General features: G+C 37.4%; 4 protein-coding genes across 19 annotated transcripts; all 4 read left to right on the plus strand.

Annotated features, from left to right (window-relative positions):
- Positions 1-343: 343 nt before the first annotated feature.
- Positions 344-4,621, plus strand: LOC119988843 (DEAD-box ATP-dependent RNA helicase 57-like). 14 transcript variants are annotated; one of them, XM_038834060.1, is made up of 10 exons: positions 344-480; positions 580-695; positions 809-902; positions 998-1,122; positions 1,235-1,326; positions 1,732-1,828; positions 2,047-2,873; positions 3,400-3,522; positions 3,762-3,912; positions 4,177-4,621. In XM_038834060.1, the coding sequence occupies exons 2-7, from the start codon at positions 615-617 to the stop codon at positions 2,257-2,259; spliced, it is 702 nt and encodes a 233-aa protein (XP_038689988.1). In that variant the 5' UTR covers positions 344-480; positions 580-614; the 3' UTR covers positions 2,260-2,873; positions 3,400-3,522; positions 3,762-3,912; positions 4,177-4,621. The 14 variants fall into 14 exon arrangements, with proteins under 14 accessions (XP_038689988.1, XP_038690001.1, XP_038690024.1 ...); XM_038834073.1 differs by having other exon boundaries at positions 4,182-4,621; XM_038834096.1 differs by having other exon boundaries at positions 3,762-3,834.
- A 374-nt stretch (positions 4,622-4,995) lies between these two features.
- LOC119995316 (protein IQ-DOMAIN 1-like) lies at positions 4,996-9,719 on the plus strand. Its single transcript, XM_038841787.1, has 6 exons — positions 4,996-5,292; positions 5,725-5,811; positions 5,915-6,223; positions 7,306-7,527; positions 7,976-8,095; positions 8,667-9,719. Exons 2-6 carry the CDS (start codon positions 5,752-5,754, stop codon positions 9,351-9,353), a joined length of 1,398 nt encoding a protein of 465 aa, XP_038697715.1. The 5' UTR covers positions 4,996-5,292; positions 5,725-5,751; the 3' UTR covers positions 9,354-9,719.
- A 380-nt stretch (positions 9,720-10,099) lies between these two features.
- On the plus strand, positions 10,100-12,860 carry LOC119988833 (mitochondrial import inner membrane translocase subunit TIM14-2-like). The gene is made up of 3 exons (XM_038834040.1): positions 10,100-10,207; positions 10,886-11,067; positions 12,441-12,860. The coding sequence occupies exons 1-3, from the start codon at positions 10,205-10,207 to the stop codon at positions 12,595-12,597; spliced, it is 342 nt and encodes a 113-aa protein (XP_038689968.1). The 5' UTR covers positions 10,100-10,204; the 3' UTR covers positions 12,598-12,860.
- Positions 12,861-13,938: 1,078 nt separating this feature from the next.
- LOC119985954 lies at positions 13,939-17,851 on the plus strand. 3 transcript variants are annotated; one of them, XM_038830468.1, is made up of 9 exons: positions 13,939-14,110; positions 14,605-14,864; positions 14,954-14,983; positions 15,097-15,173; positions 15,273-15,538; positions 16,190-16,258; positions 16,367-16,425; positions 16,876-16,977; positions 17,365-17,851. In XM_038830468.1, the coding sequence occupies exons 2-9, from the start codon at positions 14,627-14,629 to the stop codon at positions 17,373-17,375; spliced, it is 852 nt and encodes a 283-aa protein (XP_038686396.1). In that variant the 5' UTR covers positions 13,939-14,110; positions 14,605-14,626; the 3' UTR covers positions 17,376-17,851. The 3 variants fall into 3 exon arrangements, with proteins under 3 accessions (XP_038686396.1, XP_038686390.1, XP_038686380.1); XM_038830462.1 differs by having other exon boundaries at positions 13,940-14,106; positions 17,245-17,831; XM_038830452.1 differs by having other exon boundaries at positions 13,941-14,110; positions 17,245-17,831.
- The last annotated feature ends 751 nt before the right edge of the window (positions 17,852-18,602 follow it).

An 18,602-nucleotide genomic window follows, 5' to 3' on the forward strand; every position in this document is an offset into this window, starting at 1 on the left:
ATTTCGGATGTACTTAATTGATCAAACCCTGATTGGTTTAAATTCAGATAACTAAATCGAACAACAACTCAATCCTGGTTAGTGTTCGGACAAGATTTTTTGTGTTTGGACCATAACCCTGTTTTAAACCGGATAAAATTTTTATGTTTTGCCAATATTTCAAACATATAATTTATGTCCAAACTTAATTTAATCCGGAGACCCAACAAAGTTTTGTCACCCCCATTTGCAAACCAAGTTTGTCTCCAATGGGAACGTGTTGTGAAGAGCATTGAAGTGGGTTAAACCGTTAAAGTTGAACGACTACTGACTACTGAGGTTCATAGATATGCAACACCTTGAAAAAAAATTAGCGTTATCGAAATAATAATACTAGTAAAAAACCCAAAAGAAGGGTTTAACATTGATGAAGGAGGAGAAGAGAAGTGGCAATTGTGTGAGACTCTTGCTCCGTCCGGTCGCCGTCGATTTGCGCCGTCGGTAGCGTCCTTCTCAATTATTTCAGTGATTGACTTGGTAATTTAGTGTTACCATTGCTTCATAGTTTATTAGAATTATAACGCAGTACACGAAAACCAGGACTCCGGCAACTAGGGTTTTTGAAGAATATCTAGATGGAGAAGACCGTCTCCTTTTTGTTCTCTGGTGCCAATTTTGATAAGAATAAGTTCGCCAGCGATTTTTCCAGGTTTAAGGTATAGCAATGATACATTGACGTTTTTCTAAGCGCTTATGTAACAAAATTGCTTTATACGCCATTAACAGAACCCTAATTCTTGTTTAAATTTGTCGCTTAACTTTTATGAAGGATAAGAAAGAAGCAGGTAATTCAGTTGATGATTCCGAACCAGAGGAAAAGATCGTGTCTGTCAAGAGAAGGAAACGGAAGGCAATGGTTTCTGGTAGTATTTTGGTTCTGCTATTGTTGTTAGCTGTTTTATTGAATTCAATTGCGTGAAATTAAAGCTGAACTTTTTAAAAAAAAAATGGTGGAAAGAAGATAGGGTTGGGGGATTTAATGTCTTCAAGAGCGCAAAAAAAGCTTCTGTAGTGAGTGAAAGAACTGACCTGGATAATGATGAGGTTTCCAAGAGGAAGAAGGAACTAAATAGGCAAATTGAGGTTTATCTTTCTCTAGTCCTACTTCTACAGTTCTACTGACTATTCTTCGTATAAGGCTCATGTCTTTTGTGTTAAGACTTAATTGTGTTTCCTCCTTCTTTGTTGAGGTTAGCAGGATGCACTATTCCGGAAGAAGCATAACATTCATGTGTCTGGGAATAGCGTGGTATCCCCTCTTAAAAAATTTGCAGAGCTATTCTCAAGGTGCCTCTCTTTCTTTGTATCTTATCTGCGTGGATACACTATGCATGTACTGGTTTTAAGTAAAGCTATCTCAGATGGAAGTATCCTGTGTTGTTCTTCTTTGATATTTTTTGTTATGATTCCTTATTGGAGTAACTTATGCATCCATTGTTAAATTAGATGATTTTTTCTTTATCTATTTGATGTCCACTCTCCCTTTCTTCTTTTCCTTGAATTTTGTATGCTTGTTTGTTCCTTCATGTTCTTATATGAGTTGGTGTCCAATTTTTCTTGTGGGGGGCAGATGTTCAATTTGTGGATCTTCCCTTGCATTTGGCTTATTTTTTAAATTACTTTTAACTTTGTTGATACATTTTGTTATGTCTGAAATGAGAAGCTTTGTGTGTGTGTGTTTTTATTTCACAGATATGGATGTGAATCGTATTTGTTACAGAATATAGCGGACCTTGGATTTCAAGAACTGACACCAATTCAAAGGCAGGTTATTCCAGTCCTCCTCTCTGTATATTCCTCTCTTGGAGCAATCTTCTGTTGTTGCCAATCTCCTTTCTTTCCCTTTTTCTTTAAATCTCTTTTTCCTTCCCTCTTTGGGTTTATAACCAAGTAAAAGATAGAGAATCGTCTCAGCAAGCTTCAGCTTCATTGAGGCTACTTATGGTTGAAGTTCTTCTGACTATTACCTCTTTTACTGATATTTGTATGGTCTTCATCATTCATCAGGTTAGGGAATGCTTTGCCTGTGCTCCAACTGGCTCTGGAAAGACCTTGGCCTTTGTGTGTCCCATGCTTATGAAACTCAAGGTACTGTTTGCTTCTTTTAACCACTACTGCTATCCAAGTTCACGAGCTTCTCTGATGAAAATTTTTGCCACTCAGCACCCCTCGGCTGATGGCAACATAGTGGGCTCATATATATCCAATAAAATTTTCTGATTCCCTCTCACATTGGAAATAAGGGATGTGGAATCAGGTTACTCGGATTGATATTCATTATATATCTTTTCAAAACCCCTTTCATTGAATGTTTCTGTGCACTATAGAGCGTAGCCTTTTGATGTAGAATAAACTCGAAAGTTTTTAGGCTGTATTCTGTGATTAATTATATGAAAGTAAGCTTCACATAACCAATATTCTAAATTAAAATGTTTATTTACTGACACTGGGTTTTGTCTTTCGTGCGGGGTTGAGTATCTTGTTCTGGATGAGTCAGACAAGCTATTTGAGCTTGACATGTTGAGACAGAATGATTCTGCAGTTAAAGCATGCACTAACCCTTTGATAGTACGCTCTTTGTTCAGTGCTACTTTGCCAGATTTTGTTGAGGAGCTTGCTCGAACAATTATGCATGATGCTGTTCGAGTTATTATTCGACAAAAGTGAGTATGAGAATAACATGTTGTTTCTGGAGCACAGAGCAATCCGCATGACATGCATCTTATGTTTGACCATTTGAATGGGAACTCTGCTTCTGACACGATCAAGCAGCAGTTACTTTTGCTGGCAGTGAAGAAGGGAAACTTATTGCTCTTCGCCAAAGCTTGGCTGAGGTATGCTATGCTGCTAATGTGGATAGCCAAAAACTTGTATTTGTTGAAATTTCTGATGCCAATTTCAACCTTCAGCTATATATTTACTTTCTAGTTCTATTCATTATAGAAGCTGGTTTGGTATACTTTCAGGCAGGGTTTTAATTTCAAATTATTTGGAGGCTGAATTTTAAATCCCTTATAGGACAGTATTATATGCTGAAATGGCTGCACGCTTTTGTCAGCTTCTGCTGACTAGTAGATATATGACACAACCGTTCACCATGTCAACAAATTTATGAAGCTCTTTTTGAGCAGTCCTAGTTTTTTGTGTGTATTCGTCTTTTAAACTAATAGAGGAACAAGTATATATCTGTTGAAAGTGCTACTTTTTTGTTGTCTATTCACCATGCTATAGTAAGATTTGTCAATGATTGGTTAGTTATGACTTACGACATGATGACTGCATCTTACGCAACAGTGTCATCGATAATTTCTTCTTCTTGACCACCTCTTCCTTATTGTTATGTCTGTTGCTTGGCAGTAGAGTTTGAATCCACCAGTGCTAATTTTTCTTCAATACAAGGAGCGGATGAAAGAACTGTATGAGGAGCTAAAATTTGACAACATTAGAGTTGATGTCATCCATTCTGATTTGTCCCAAACACAGGTAATCTTGTGCTGTCCTTTGTCTAGTTTTATTGGACTATGCTATAAGTTGCTTACCCTTCACATTGAACGAAATAATAGTGGAGGAAATTCCCAAGCATCATCATTTGTTTTGAGCATTCCCTTTTAAGGAGTGTTGTTCAATTCTATATTGTGGCCTCTGCTGCTGAGTCTCCTGATTGTATATCCTGTTGAATGAAAAAAAAGAATCTCATGATTTATTTGTTGCTTTTGCTACAGTGAGAATATTCTGTTGACAACTTTAGAGCTGGAAAAACATGGGTTTTGATTGCTACAGATGTTATTGCTCATGGTATGGATTTCAAAGGTGTCAATTGTGTGATCAACTATGATTTTTCATATTCTGCCGTGGCTTACATTCACAGAATTGGTATGTAACTAAACCTAGATTTGGTTCTCGCCTGTCCTCTTAGATGTGTTGTTATTAAATAAAGATAAGAGATTTTCTTATTAGAATTTTATTAAAAGTTCTAGCTGTTCTAGGGTTCTCTCTTGTATACCTCTTTACTGGGAATGGACCCTTCCAATGTCACTGCATGCCAATGATAATACTAATTTTTCTAGTTATATTTGTTTAAGTCATATGTTCATGAGTTCGTTTTTGGGTTCAAACTCAACTTGGTCATCTGAATAGGCCAGACTGGCAGAGCAGGAAGGAGTGGAGAAGCCATCACATTCTACACAGAAGATGACATTCCATTACTGCGTAACATAGCTAATGGCCTTAGCTTCAGGCTTTGAGGTTCCATCATGGATCCTGGCGTTGCGCAAAAAGAAGTGGAAGAAGCACTGGCCGCTAAGAGATTCAATTTCAATCAAGCCAGAGGAAGAATAGAAGTGTTGTAGATTGTAATCCTTACATTTTGTAAGCGGAAAATTCTAGAATGGTGTCTGCATCAGAAATTCTTTTCCTGTAACAGGAAAGAATAGTCATGGTTTATCTTCGTTGAAGAGTGAGAATAAATTGAAAAGTAAAGAAACATCATAGTATTTGATCCATAATCCATTCATTTTGGAAATACTTTCCTTGTTTGGTATTTAATTCTACTATTTTATTTTGGTATCACATAATTCTAATTTTTTAATGATTTATTTGAAGTTTTTATCAATTTATCAATTTTTTTATGAAACGGGAGGGGAGTATTCGAATTTTGCTTATCAGGGTAATACACACAATTTTTATTACTCCAATTAGTGGCTCCAGTGTTCAATTCATTATATTCAATAAACTACTACTCATTTATTTTTCTTAGCCTTTTTTTTTTGCCAGCTTAGAATAACAAGATAAAAAATTTTAAAAGAAAAGGAAAGTTAGGTCAGTAGTCGCTAGTCAGGACAGTAACCCATGTGGGTGTCGACCGTTTATGGTACGGTTACTGTGGTAGTTTCATGTTTGTGGACTTACGGCGGTGAAATGTCCAAATCTGTTAACTGAAATATTGGAGAGAAGAAGAAGAAGCGTCAGATCCTGTGATCTTTCCACCGAAAAAACAGTGTGGCTCGAGGTAGAGTGGGACCCAATGTTGCTCAACCCAAGGAGTGGACCTCACACTCTTCACCCAAATACCAGCTGGGTTTCTTCATATTCTCTCCTCATCATTGATTCCTTCTTTGATGGCTGAGATCCGTTTCTATAACAGGACCTGTTGATCTTCTTGTTTTGCTTTTGTGGAGATAGAGACCTTATATGGATTGCACAAGTAACATATATCTATCTGTGAGATCTGCCCACTTTGCTTGAGTTTCACTGGTACTTCGATTCTCTCCCTTTTCAACTTTCTTGGACCCCAACTGGATTTTTGCTTTTTGTTTTTTTTTGGGTGTTAATATGTTTGGCTTTACGGTGGTTGATAATGGGTTCTTGTTCTGCTTTGTCGGCAGAGCTCATTTGTTTTTATTTTGTGTTTTGTGTTCTTATCATGAATGCTTCTGTTTGGCCTCTGAGAAAATTTAGGTTTGTAATGTATTTTGGGGTAAAGTGATCCTTCCCTCTATCATTATTGTTTTCTTTGTAGACATTGCTTATATTTGCCATGATTTCAAGCTCTAATTTTCATCTCTCTTCAATTTTGTAATGATTGATTAGATTCTGTAAATATATTACCACTGCATTTGGTTGAGGTTCTTTTATTACATCCATTTGAGTGTTTAAATATAGTCCATTTGATTTCTGTTCTAAAAGGGATAAGTCGGGGAATGATAAGAAGAGATGGGGAGGAAAGGAAACTGGTTTAGCTCTGTAAAGAAAGCTCTCAGCCCAGATTCCAAGGTGAAGAAAAACCTGGTCTTTTGGGAAAAACCCATTTCTGAGATTCAATTTATTGGAATTCTGGTATTTGGCTGTATTATCATCTGAGTCAATATGTTCACAGGAATCAAATAAGTCCAAGAAGAAATGGTTTGGCAAGCAAAAACATTCAAATACTGATTCATCATCAGTAGAAGCAATAGCCGCTCCTGCTCCTCCTTCTCCTCCTGCTCCAACACTATCTCCTCATCATACGTTCCCCCATATAGTAGAGATAGCATCAAGTGACTATGCTGATTTCACCAGTGCTACTGTTGTTGCTCCCCTGGCAGCAGCAGAGGTTGTTCAAGTCAATGCAGTCCCTCGATTTGCAGGCAAATCAAGGGAAGAAGTGGCTGCTATCAAGATACAAACAGCATTTCGAGGATACCTGGTATGACTGTATGAGTTTGACCATATTATCATTCTCTAGTTATTTGAAGGTTATGGTTAAATCTTGTTTTTAAATTTTTTATAAATGCTTTCACTGTGATAGTTGGATTTAGTTTCAACTATTGCAAACAAAAATTAACTTGATTGCACGCAAAGTAACGATTAAATTTGGGAGATTGTCCCAGCTTCTATCGTTTTCTGGCACAATGTTGAAGCCTTGAAGGTATTCCATTCAATAGAAACCCAGGCTTGGTCTCCACTTATATTACATCTATAAACGGATAAGTATACCTACTATTTGAAAGAAGTTATGTTCAATAGGAAGACTTCTATTGCTACGTAAGGGAACTTAGAAGTTATCATTGTTGTAATTTAGAAGTTTTTGATATAATATCATATTATCATGCATTTACAATTTAACTTTATAAGTGTACTGGAAACCATTGAAAGCACTTACATAATAAAATTGGAAAAATATGAAATCAGTGGATATGCAACTCAAGAGAATGGTAGATTAACCCATCAACTTTCTAATTAGCTGGAAAAATTGCTCAAATTGTGGAGAACTATGCTGATTGGCCACTGCAAGTGAGGATGAAAATTAGTTACCTGCCACTTAAAATTTGTATGTGGTTTAATTTTTATGTTCTCGTGGATTATGATTTCCAGTGCACTTGCTCAGATGATGAGAAGTTTAAGGCATGAAAATGCAAAAGAAGCTCAAATACCTTCAAGTTGTTTATTTGATTACGCATATAATGTTTTGACCAAACAAAGGTTCTTGAATTTATTGCGCCTTCCTTGAATTCCTTATGAATATCTTATTGCACAACGAACAAGGCTGCTGGGTGAATTTTGAATTCCAGGAGGTCAAAGACAAACGTGGTATTGAATGAGCAATGTCTGTTTAAACTTTAGTCTTCTGTTTCCTGATGATAGATGTGTGATTGGTGATGTTGGTAACTTGGTATTTGTCGCTGCTCAAGATTAAAAGAAAATTTGTTCTGTTGACCATCTTTGGTAATTTGAGTAACTTGTGCTTATGTCAAGTTGAACTCGCTCTGGCCTTTATTTAATTGTCAGGCTAGAAGGGCATTACGGGCACTAAGAGGGTTGGTCAGGCTCAGATCATTGATGGAGGGGCCTGCTGTTAAACGACAAGCCACAAGTGCCCTCCGATGCATGCAGACTCTGTCTCGTGTGCAGTCTCAGATTTGTTCAAGGAGAATCAGAATGTCAGAAGAGAACCAGGCTCTCCAGAAACAACTCCTACAGAAACATGCAAAGGAGCTTGAGAATTTGCGGGTGTCTATCCTCTCCTTCTATTATGATATTTCTACTTTTGTTGTCCAGCTTATATGGAGATGTGTCTTTAGGAGTTCATTGATTTTAGGTGTTGCACAACTTTCTTAAATTGCCCTCAGTTAAGGGGCTTTGGAGTTTGGGGTCCAAAAACCTCGAAGATTATATTTTGTTTATATCCTTGAAAATATACTTTGAACTGGCACACATCAAAATCTTTCTCTAAACATGAATGAAATGTAAACATGAAAGGAGGGAGGTTTCCAATATTAAATTTCAGTGTGACACACTGTTGTGTTTTTATATCGTTAGCAAGACACATGTTATTCATCTTGAGAAATATCATCTGAATGCCTTAACCTCTTTTCCTGTGTGGACTAATCTACTATCATAGTTTTTCTAGACAACCTAGCTTTCCTGGCAGGAATGACTTATTTAGATCTTATTGCAGATGGGAGAGCAATGGGATGACAGCTTACAATCAAAGGAACAAATTGAAGCTAGCTTACTGAGCAAGTATGAAGCAGCTATGAGAAGAGAAAGAGCAATGGCTTATGCTTTCTCCCATCAGGTGACTTTCCTATAAATGCTGCTCTATGCATTACATAGTTGAGAAGTTTGCGACTGCATCTGACCAAGTAGTTTAAGATGTAAAATGATTAAGCAGTTGAAATAGCCTGGAGAATTTTGCATCATTCAGTTATCTTCTTGGTCAACTTAAGTGGATATCAGATTATCAGTTCAGCAAAATTTATTTTTAGATCTCTTAAAACAAATTTCAAAGAACAATCTTTGGTTCTGCTCCTAAAATTAAGATAAAATTTGAACTTTGCATGTTAGAGTTCCAATCATCGTGCTTGGAAAAAGATCTAAAGTCCCCATGTCCTATTACCAGAATTCTGAAATCATTTTCTTTACTAAATTCTGACAGCTTATTGCTTTTCCTTTTTTGTCCTTTTAAATTTCTAAAAATATGTACAAATAGATCATAAAATAATTTCAGGATACTCTTTTCATTTGAAAATCATTGACCTTATATGGTACAAGTAAGCTATTTGTCTATGTGCCTTCTTGTTGTCGGTTTGAATATATCTAGATTTCAGTTTTAAGTGCCCTAGTCCAACTTTGAAATCTTTTTACAGAAAACATTGAAGAATTCCTCGAGACCTACAAACCTGATGTTTATGGATCCAAGAAATCCCACCTGGGGTTGGAGCTGGTTGGAAAGGTTCATGGCAGCACGACCTTGGGAGAGCTGTAGCATGTCAGAGAAAGAGCTCAATAATGACCACTCATCCGTAAAGAGTGCAAGCCGCAGCGTGGTTGGAGGAGAAATATGCAAATCTTATGCTCGCTACCAACTCAACTCTGAGATGCCTTCCCCCACGGCCAGTCAAAAACCAAGCCAAACTATAAACTCTCTGTCCCTCGCAACTCCTTCAAGGCCAGCTGCTCCCTCCGTTGCTCGAAAATTGAAGCCACCAAGCCCACGGGGCGGTGCTTGTGCTCCAGAGGACGACTCTAAAAGCATGTCCAGTGTACAGTCAAATCAATATAGGAGGCACAGCATTGCAGCTTCATCAGTGCGCGATGATGAGAGTTTGGAAAGCTCTCCTTCAGTCCCAAGTTACATGGTACCCACACAGTCTGCAAAAGCCAAGTCCAGATTGCAAAGCCCCTTAGGGGCAGAGAAGAATGGGATACCAGGAAAAGAAAATGAATCATTGGGGTCTGCAAAGAAACGTCTTTCTTATCCACCCTCACCGGCAAAGCCCAGGCGGCTTTCTGCTCCCTCGAAGATGGAAAGTCTCTCAAATAACGGCAATTGAATATATGATTCAAGTGGAATGAATGTAAGCCTTTGGATATTTCCAGAAGAACCAAGCATTCTGCCACTTAAAATTCTGAATCTTCGTCTGGTTTGAATGCTCGGAAAGTGCTGGTTGGGTTGAGATTGGTGCCCTGAGCAGTTGAGCTTGTCCTAGCAGCATTGCTTACGCTGTCTTCTTAGTCATTCTCATTTATATGATCTCTTATGTTTCTTTCCTTTTGTTTTGGAGAAAATAATCTTCACTTTACCTTAATTTTTTGATTCGTTTGGTACATTTGTAGCAATGTTGATTTATTATATGGTGTTTAATTGGTACTATGTAATTTCCTCTCCTTGATAAGAGAATTTCTTGGTTGGATGTTCAGTGTATCTTCTAGTCATGGTTGCATAACTTGCATTGTAATAGCTCATGAAAAGGTAGTATCTTTTTGAATACAGTGGAAGCGGATGGGGAGAGACTTCAATAAAATATCACACATACGAGTGTCATTTGAGCTACTCGTGGTTCTCGAGTAACCTTGTGTCCTTTAGAGTTAGTATTTTCTATTTTTGCTAAAAATTTCTTTTCTTTGAAAGTTGGTAAATATAAGTTATATTGAACTTATAATTTTCAGTAATGAAGGAATTATATACTTCATTACGCCTAATTTGGAGGTGAAGTTGGTATACATGGGCCATGGGCCTAGTCGTTGGGCCTGGCCCACTTCAGTATCTTATTTGTCGTGAAGGAAAGTGTGAAACTACACTACCCAGTACGAAACCAGACTACCATACAAACGATCAAAACTCAAAAGTTCCCACAACCAGCGAACTAGCGAAATTTTTCCTCCGAGGTCGGCGTTGTACGTAATGGTGAGTCAACGATTTTGCCTATTCTTCTTCTTCTTTTCGATTTCTTGATTTATTTTTACCTGCAATGATTCTGTGCGGGGGCAAAAAGTGATTAGTTTGAATTAGGGTTTGATTTGGTGATAAATCTCGGTTTAATGTTTTGCTCTTGCATTTGGTATGGATATGCACCTAATGAGATAACCTTTCAACTAGGTTTCTAATAAAACTAGCCGAAAGAGGACAAAGTTTCTACACGAATGAGTGTTTTATTGTTAATTCATGGTTCCGCCCCTCTTTATTGTTTTGCGGTTACACGTAGTTTTGCGAGGTAAAGCTATTTTGTTTCGTATTCTCTTATTGAACATCTCTCTAACAGTATGCCAGCATTGTCATTGTGGAACTTTGCAAAATCCCTATGCAATATTTACAGGTTTAAGAACAAGAAAGGATTCTATATAGGTACACATACACTAGATAAATTATTGAGTTATCATGTAGTAGTAACTTGTAATCATGATTACATTAGCTTAACTTACTAACTTTTTCTTTTTCTCTACAGTTAAACAGTATTATATGCATGCATGCCCTTGGAATTTCTATTTCAATTGTTTCTCGTATGTCTATGCTCTCAACAATGTTGTCATTGTTATAATATCCCAGATACAATTTTTTGAGGCTTTGACCTGAAATTTGCATCAGGTTGCACCATTGATAGCAGCAGGGTTTGCAGTGGCTGGCGCTGCCTATTTGGGCAAACATAGCATCCTTGCTTGGCAGGCATTTAAGGCTGGACCACCAAAAGTTTTAACGCGCAAATTTTATGAAGGGGGTTTTCAGCCTGTCATGAACAAGAGGGAAGCAGCTCTTATATTGGGAGTTAGGTATTGCTGATCTCTCCAATGATACTTGTCTAGTTGTCTAGTATCTACATATGTCTTATAGCTATCTCTGAGAGTATGTGTTGATTGCATTGTTTAGCGTTCAAATCAAGGGTTGAAATTATATTTACTGCAATAGATGAAAAAAAATTCAGTCCATGTCTATACTTGCTATGTTACATCATGTCCATAAAAAGATGCTGATGATTTATGTCGTAGGAGAACATTCCTGCTAAAGTGCTAATGATACCATAAATAACTGATTTTATTTTTCAATTAAAAAATTCGTGCTTTACATTTTTTTTTAATTTATTTTTGCTATATACATTTTGCCCAATATTAGCGATGAACTGAGTGATGTAGGCCTCTGAGAGTTTGCAAACCGCAGAAACTTGAGTGTCGAGCCATAACTCGAAACTGTTGCAGGGATAGGTTGGGATTAGATATTTCTTGGAAATCATAAGCCATACATGTTTTAAGCTTCCTATAAGTCACCCCCGTAATTCACTGCCTATTCATTGGCAATGCTGTCTGAACCTATGTTAGGGTGAGTTGGTGTTAGGCAACAAGCCATGTTCCACTGCAGTCCTGTGGCTCATTGTGGATGGTTTTGGTCCAGCAAATGATGCAAATGACCATGAATCATATCATTTTAAGTAGCATCTTTGATGACATTGACAGTGCTTCATTATGTGAAATTCTCAAGTCACAAGTTCTTTAAAGTTTATCCAAATCAGTGGGTATTGCTCAAAAGCTTGGGTTGATATTTTGGAACAGGACATGATCCTGTGTCATGAATCCATCCTTAGGGCTTATTTAACAAGTCTTTGTTTTAAAGGCCAATCTGGGTTCTCAACCATCTGCATGTGGAGTAACAACCATCTGCATGTCGAGTAGGATGTTTCTTTAACATCTGGGCTTGAGGTTTTTTATGGCTCTTTTGCCTTTGTTTATTTGTGGCATGTTCAGTAAATGATACTCTAGATGCCACAGGACTTTCTTAAGGTTGTGAACTTCTTCTTCCCCTTTAAAATCCTACTCTGGCCCTATTGGATTTGCAATGCCAGACTGTTCATTATTAGAAGCCTAAGGCCTATGTTTGAATCCCCCTAACGAAGATCAGATCATCCACTAAGCTGGTGAGTTCATAACGGTGCCATAGCTGAGAATGGGTCATCTGAGCAGTGCTAGTGATCCTATCTCTCCATGCAGTAGGCACAAATTTGGCATTGCCAGAATGACTTTTTGTTTGGCAAGCTGCCACTAAAATTTTTTGTTACTGGAGAAGATAATCATGCAAACAAACAGTATCTTACTTTACCCACCCGTTGTTGTCTTCTCATTTTGGATCTTCTTTTTCAAAATTCTTAAACCAGGGAAAGAGATGCTGCTGAGAAGATCAAGGAAGCACATAGAAGAGTGATGATTGCAAACCATCCAGATGCAGGTGGTAGCCATTACCTTGCATCTAAAATAAATGAGGCAAAAGATTTAATTCTCGGTAAGAAGTCAGGTGGTGGTTCTGCATTCTGACATCATTTGCTCCATTACAACTGGCCATTCTGCGAAAACTTAGGATTAGAACTTCTACTGCTTATTCAGAACTATTGATGCCTTTTGATGTATACCTCTTCCCACGATAAAAGGACCATGCCAGATTCTTGAAGGGCTAGACAACTTGGACTAGAAATTGTACGCTAGTTGTGCTCTATTTACTAATTCTATTCTTTCTGTCATAAATATTGTGAAACGTGAGGTGAAAATTTTCAACTAAATATTAGCAGTTCCTGATTGAATGAGAAGGAGAGGTTGGGGGTTTTTCTGAAAATTGGCTCTCATCATGGTTGTCTCTTCAAATTCCTAGGGTGGCTTGTTTTCTCATCACTTTGTATTACGATTGACCCTCTCTAAACGTTGATGCACATGCACAATCAGAGAAGCACCATGTTGTCACCCTCACTCCCTCTGAAACTGATTCGTTGTTCGTGTTTGAATGTTTGATTAAAGGGAGAAGTATCATAGAAATCCCTGTACTTTGCAAAACGGATTGATTGAGCCTCTTATTTTTTTTGGGTCATTCAAGCCCCTCTATTTGAAAGAATTGGTTCCGTTAGCCCTCCTTGTTTTTAGCCGTTAAAATAATCTAATTTGACTAATTTTTTTTTTCCTTATGTGGCTTTTTTTGAAAAAATTAAACAATGAGGTGTTAAATATGATGTGGCATGCAACCAGCAAAAATAAATGAAAATGAAAATAATTTTCATTAAAATCAAGAAAAAAAAAACCTAAGCTTAAGCTCACAGAGTTGCATCCAAAAAAAAAAGACCAAGCAAAATCAACAATTTTCATCGTCGGAATCTTGTTGGAGGATTGCATATAAAAGGCCAACTTGCAAGTAGCTGGATCATCTTGACGGTGACAAAGAACCCACCGAGGCTGAGCCCGACATTGACGAGGATAGATTTGGTCATGGGGCTTCCGCCGTTATGGGGCATCCGTTGCCCAGCAGTTTAGTTTTGGTGAAGATTAATTAGTGAAAATCGTAACGAAAAGCAAGAATGAGTGTTCTGACTGCTCAAAATATTCAACTTGCAACGCCAACTCCATGCTTTTACAAGGGCAATCGATCATTCAACGTATTGGGTTTGTTGTGAAGTGCAAATAAGAAATAAGATCCGTCTGTGGCAAGAAGGATCTTATTTGTGAAGTAGCAGTGAAATCGGATATGAAGCAAAATCGTGCGAAATCTGGATCAGAATTGTGTGAAATACTTAAAATCGCACGATTTTGAAATATGGCCCAATTTAGTGGGCCTTCCCCTTTGAATAGTTATAGATGGGCCTTTAATAACCACCGCCTTTTCATTAACAGACCTTCCTCTTTTGGTTGATAGGCCCGATAACCCTATCAGATACGGCGCACAACTGCACTACCGAAACCAGGAGGAGGAGAAGACGGTGCTTCGAAGCAGTCTCGAATTGAATCTCCTTCGACTTCGACTGTTGCGCTTTGAAACCGCATCAATACGATCCTGCATCTGCTGTTCGTACGGAGATATTTGTGCTTTATTCTTTATTATTAATCGATTATCATCTACCTCCGATTTATGCTGCGTCTTTGCTTCTCGTGATTCTTCCTCGTTTGATTCGAACAATCTTCGTGCAAATTGTTCAAAGACACATGGCAGGGATGATGGAGAACAGTGTAGATATTACATATATAGGCTTATACGGTGCTTTAGCTCTCTCTGTGCTTGTTTGGTCTTAAAATTAAAAGATAAAACCAAATTTGGTATGAAATAAGAGTGTTTGGTCCTAAAGCCCTGTATAAGTTTATTGTGGCGGTTGTTATTTTCTGTTTTCGCTGTTGTAATTGTGAACCTGGCACTGGCAGTCAAAGCCAATTCCCCCTCAAAAAATTAAGAATGTAACCCCATAACTTCTTGAGAACAAAAGGATTTTGTGTTATTTCTTACTTGGACAATATTTGTATTCCCATTTTTTTTTACAGATAACCTCACAATGCTTATAATGTGTGAAGGGTATTAAGGTTTCTTACTGCAATGGCTGCTGATACATCTTCCCAAGATCAAAGGAAACGCACTTTGGAGGCCTTGAACCGGAGGTTTGCTGTTGCAGAAGCTGAGCTTCTCCAACAGAAAAAGAAGAATGGGAGCAAACCAGTTGGAGAAGATGCAAAAGTAAACAATAGTGTGAACTTCTCTCCTATGGTTCCTTCTACACGTTCAACAGATACACAATTGACCACCTCCTTCACTACCTCAGCCAATAAAGGAAAAGGTTTCCCTTGTCAATACTTAAGTATATTGTCTCTTCTTTTAATGTTATAATTGTTAATCAATTTCTGCTTTATTGTGGCTAATTTGCAGGGCGTTCTTTAGGTCACACTGCTTTGCAAGGTATCACTTTTTTGTTTCTGCATTTTTTTTTGTCAAACTCTGTTCACAGATGTGCTAGATTGCATCCTTTTTTTTTTTATGGCTAGAAACATGCTCTTAGCTTTTGTGAACAGATGCGGAAGAAAATGGTCCTGCATATTTTCCACTTTCCCATCCTGTACATGAGAACCTATTGACAACCAATGTCGAGGTGCTTTTTTCTTTTTCTGAACTCTTTTTATATATGCTTAACTTTATATTTCGGAGGTGTTTATTGTTAATTCCTTTGCGCAACCCCTGGTTCCTACAGTATCGCGATACAAGAGGAAGCTTCGTTCATAAGTTTGTTCATGAGCTTCTTCAAAAGGGTGATTCAGCTCAGAAGTTCATGCAAGGGTCCCGAAGTATAAAAATTGATAATTGGATCCTTCTTGATAATTATGTACATGGACGTGGCAGCTTGACTAGCTCTCGTATGATGGCCTTGCAAAGCCACTCAAAGCGCTCGAAAAGGCACATGTCCGTGAAGCAGCATAAAAAATGTGGATCGTTTGATTTGCCTCAACATCTCCAAAAGTGAGTTTGATGCTTGTTGTTGTGGATATGGCTGAGACTTTGTATACTTTTTTCATTCATCCTCACATTTATAAACTGCCATTGACTCACTGTGTATTCACATCAATCAGTACAAATTGTACTGATTTACAGTGTAAAATTAGGAAAATGAAAGGAAATATTTCCAAGAACGGCCGAAATTTCTGGACAGTATGTTTAATTTGTTGATCTGTTGAAACTGAGTTGTGACAATCAAATTAAACAGTGCAAGCCTGACGTTTGGACAGGCTGGTGGTTGATTCTATTGGGATCAACTTTTTGGAGGAATTGTAGCATCCAAACTGCTGCAGTTTGGTAGGTTCTAATTGAGGGATTGTTAAGTGCTGCAAACCTTCAGTTCCTTACTTTTTCCGTCATCTATTGTTCAGTATGATTGTGAAAGAAAGAAGTAGCATCCATAATGACCTTGGGTGTTGGAAGTTATCTTTTTGAAGATGCGTTAGATAAACCTTCTACACATCTGATATGAATGAACCTAGAGATGCCTGTATTTTTTAGTTGCATTGAGATCCTTAGAACTTTCTCTTGTAGTTAAATCAATGTCATTCATGATAGGTCTTATTTATATTACTTCGCAAATTTTTCTAATCATTGGATGTGTCTAACTTACAGGTATGATGTTTTTAAGCCAATGAATGAGATGTGGAAAGACTACATGATGCAACTTGTCAAAACTTCTGGGTGGGACATTTTTCGTTCATGATCGTGTGGTTTGATTGCCATGATGCATATTTGTCTTCAAATGTTTTGATTTGGTTATTTTAACCATAGGTTAATTTCATCTTGCAGGAAGAATCAGTTAGCACAATGTCTTCTCAATGCAGATCTACATGGTGCTTATATTCTAGGTCATACTCATTTCTCGAGCAGCACTATTCATCAAGGGGGACCCTTAGAATTATTTGAACCTTTTTGATTGAATGAATGTAAAACTGATGTTTATATGTAATTATTTTGTTTATCATCTTTTGACTGAGGAATTTACCCGATGATATCTACCATCCTTGAGTCCTTGCTAGAATTTTCAGACCTTCTTGTTAGGTAGCCTACTTGCGTGTTTATTCATCGAGGAAACCAATATATTTTCCATGTTTTAAGGAGCTACAATATTATATGTTTTGATATTACGGACCGAAAATATGTTAGCATTAACTCAACAATAGATTTCCCAGAAAGTCAGAAGTAGATATTACTGACCTATAAATTGTGTGAAGCCCCTGCTACCTCCCTTACATGCAGTGTATACACAATGTTTCGTCGTTTGCTTAGTTATTTATTTATTGTTCTTTCTCTTCCAGTTGCTGAGTCTAAGATAACTGCTTTCACTGGAGTCAGTGGCATTATAGTTCGTGAAACTGCACAAGCTTTTGCAATTATCACGCAAGAAAACAAATTTCGAGGTAATTTTCATTTTAATGATTTAATTCACCGCAAATTTGTTCTTAGGTGATTCAAATTATTATGTTGTGCAATTTGCACTTGTGCTCTTGTTGCAAATGTCTGCCACTATTTAAGGTTCCTGCTTTTTTTTTTCCCTTTTATTTGGAACTCAATGGCTCGAATTTGTTGAGCCCCTTAATATAAGCAGGGATATAATTGCCTGTCACTCTGTGTCTCTCAAATTTTGCATATAATTTTTTGAGTTGTTTTTTTTTTCATTTTTGCAGTTGTACCCAAAAAAGCTTCTGTGTTTATATGCCTAGTTGATTGCTGGAAAATTACATTGATCGGAGACAAACTTACTTCAAGAAAATTGGGCTCGTAACTGTCAAATTTTTATTCCATAGGTAATTTATAGTGGATTAGGACTATATGATGTCAAGTTCTTCGGTATATCCAATTCCACTTGGAGGTGCCACGTGGACCGGTGGCAAATTTTGATATGATGACTAGCCAATGAGAGAATTCTAATGATCGACTGTCAGAGCATATTGATCAGACAGGAAGGAGGGAATCTTGGCCCACAATTCACCTGTTGCTTCATAGTTTTGAAGTGATCTCTGGTATCTTCATTTTAAAACACTGCAAAATTTTGAACATTGTAGTTATATTTCTGTTTTGACAGACGGATGTTTTTTCTTTGTTAGCTACCCAATCTTTGAGGGGTGATGTCTAAATGCTAGGTTTGCATGAGTTACTTTCCATGCCATAATATAATTCTGCAAGGTTTCCTGGACCTAGTTATTGGTTTGCATATCCCCAGCTTATTTGAGTAAATAACTACATTCTGTTTATCCTGATCTCAGGGCTAAAATTCATCTATAATTGTCGTTATATATTCAGTTTCCATTTTCTTCCTTCCATTTTCATGTGATGTTTATATATATATATGTATGTTTAGTTCACCCAGGTAGATCTACCTGATGGAAGTGCGGACATTATTTCTTTGACAGTGACGACGGAAGTCCAATTTTTGTGACGATTCTATTTGAAGAATTCACTGCACTTCATCTCATTTTTGCTGTTAATACCTAGACTTTATGAGAGTATTCAATAAAATTTAGTTTAGTTTTATAGTAGAAACTAGAAACAGAGCTCATGCGAACCAGTCAGAAAATAGTTCCTTGGTAATCCATGTATGATGTAATCAGTACGTATACACAATATGATATGCATACAGATTAATTCATGTAAATTAATCTATGCATATGATGACTGGCAATGCGACCAGCAATCACCCTAGAGACTACCATTGCCTTCCTTGCACATGACACTTGCAGAGCACATTCAGCAGTAACCTTCTCATTTGCTTCCCAACTACTGCTAAAAAACGACATTGATCCTCTTGAAGCAATCATTCTCCAAACTCTGCAACACTTTTTGTTACAGATGCGCAAGCATCCATTTCTAGCGAACAAGTGATGCTAGTTCCATGGAATTGCAGGAGCTCGTTCCCATCCGCCACCAGTCTCGCCTTCCTTGTACAAAGGTTTGCATACTTTGATTTAACTCTCTCCCTATGCTCTTCAAACCTGTCAAGCACATCTAGACTATGATTCACCTTCAACACCACCTCAATCGTAAG

The sequence above is a fragment of the Tripterygium wilfordii genome, chromosome 3 (genome assembly GCF_013401445.1).
Source record: "Tripterygium wilfordii isolate XIE 37 chromosome 3, ASM1340144v1, whole genome shotgun sequence".
Taxonomy (NCBI): Eukaryota; Viridiplantae; Streptophyta; class Magnoliopsida; order Celastrales; family Celastraceae; genus Tripterygium; species Tripterygium wilfordii.

Bases quoted from the DNA above. Each gene is read 5' to 3' on its own strand.
- LOC119985954 (XM_038830462.1), top strand. From the start codon at position 14,627: ATGGCTGCTGATACATCTTCCCAAGATCAAAGGAAACGCACTTTGGAG. The intron at 15,539-16,189 runs GTGAGTTTGATG...TCTAACTTACAG, and splicing joins TTGCCTCAACATCTCCAAAA to GTATGATGTTTTTAAGCCAA. The intron at 16,978-17,244 runs GTAATTTTCATT...TCATTTTTGCAG, and splicing joins GCAAGAAAACAAATTTCGAG to TTGTACCCAAAAAAGCTTCT.
- LOC119988843 (XM_038834057.1), top strand. From the start codon at position 615: ATGGAGAAGACCGTCTCCTTTTTGTTCTCTGGTGCCAATTTTGATAAG. The intron at 903-997 runs GTAGTATTTTGG...AATGGTGGAAAG, and splicing joins ACGGAAGGCAATGGTTTCTG to AAGATAGGGTTGGGGGATTT. The intron at 1,123-1,234 runs GTTTATCTTTCT...TGTTGAGGTTAG, and splicing joins AACTAAATAGGCAAATTGAG to CAGGATGCACTATTCCGGAA.
- LOC119988833 (XM_038834040.1), top strand. The intron at 11,068-12,440 runs GTATTGCTGATC...TTCTTAAACCAG, and splicing joins GCTCTTATATTGGGAGTTAG to GGAAAGAGATGCTGCTGAGA.
- LOC119995316 (XM_038841787.1), top strand. From the start codon at position 5,752: ATGGGGAGGAAAGGAAACTGGTTTAGCTCTGTAAAGAAAGCTCTCAGC. The intron at 7,528-7,975 runs GTGTCTATCCTC...ATCTTATTGCAG, and splicing joins AGGAGCTTGAGAATTTGCGG to ATGGGAGAGCAATGGGATGA. The intron at 8,096-8,666 runs GTGACTTTCCTA...ATCTTTTTACAG, and splicing joins CTTATGCTTTCTCCCATCAG to AAAACATTGAAGAATTCCTC.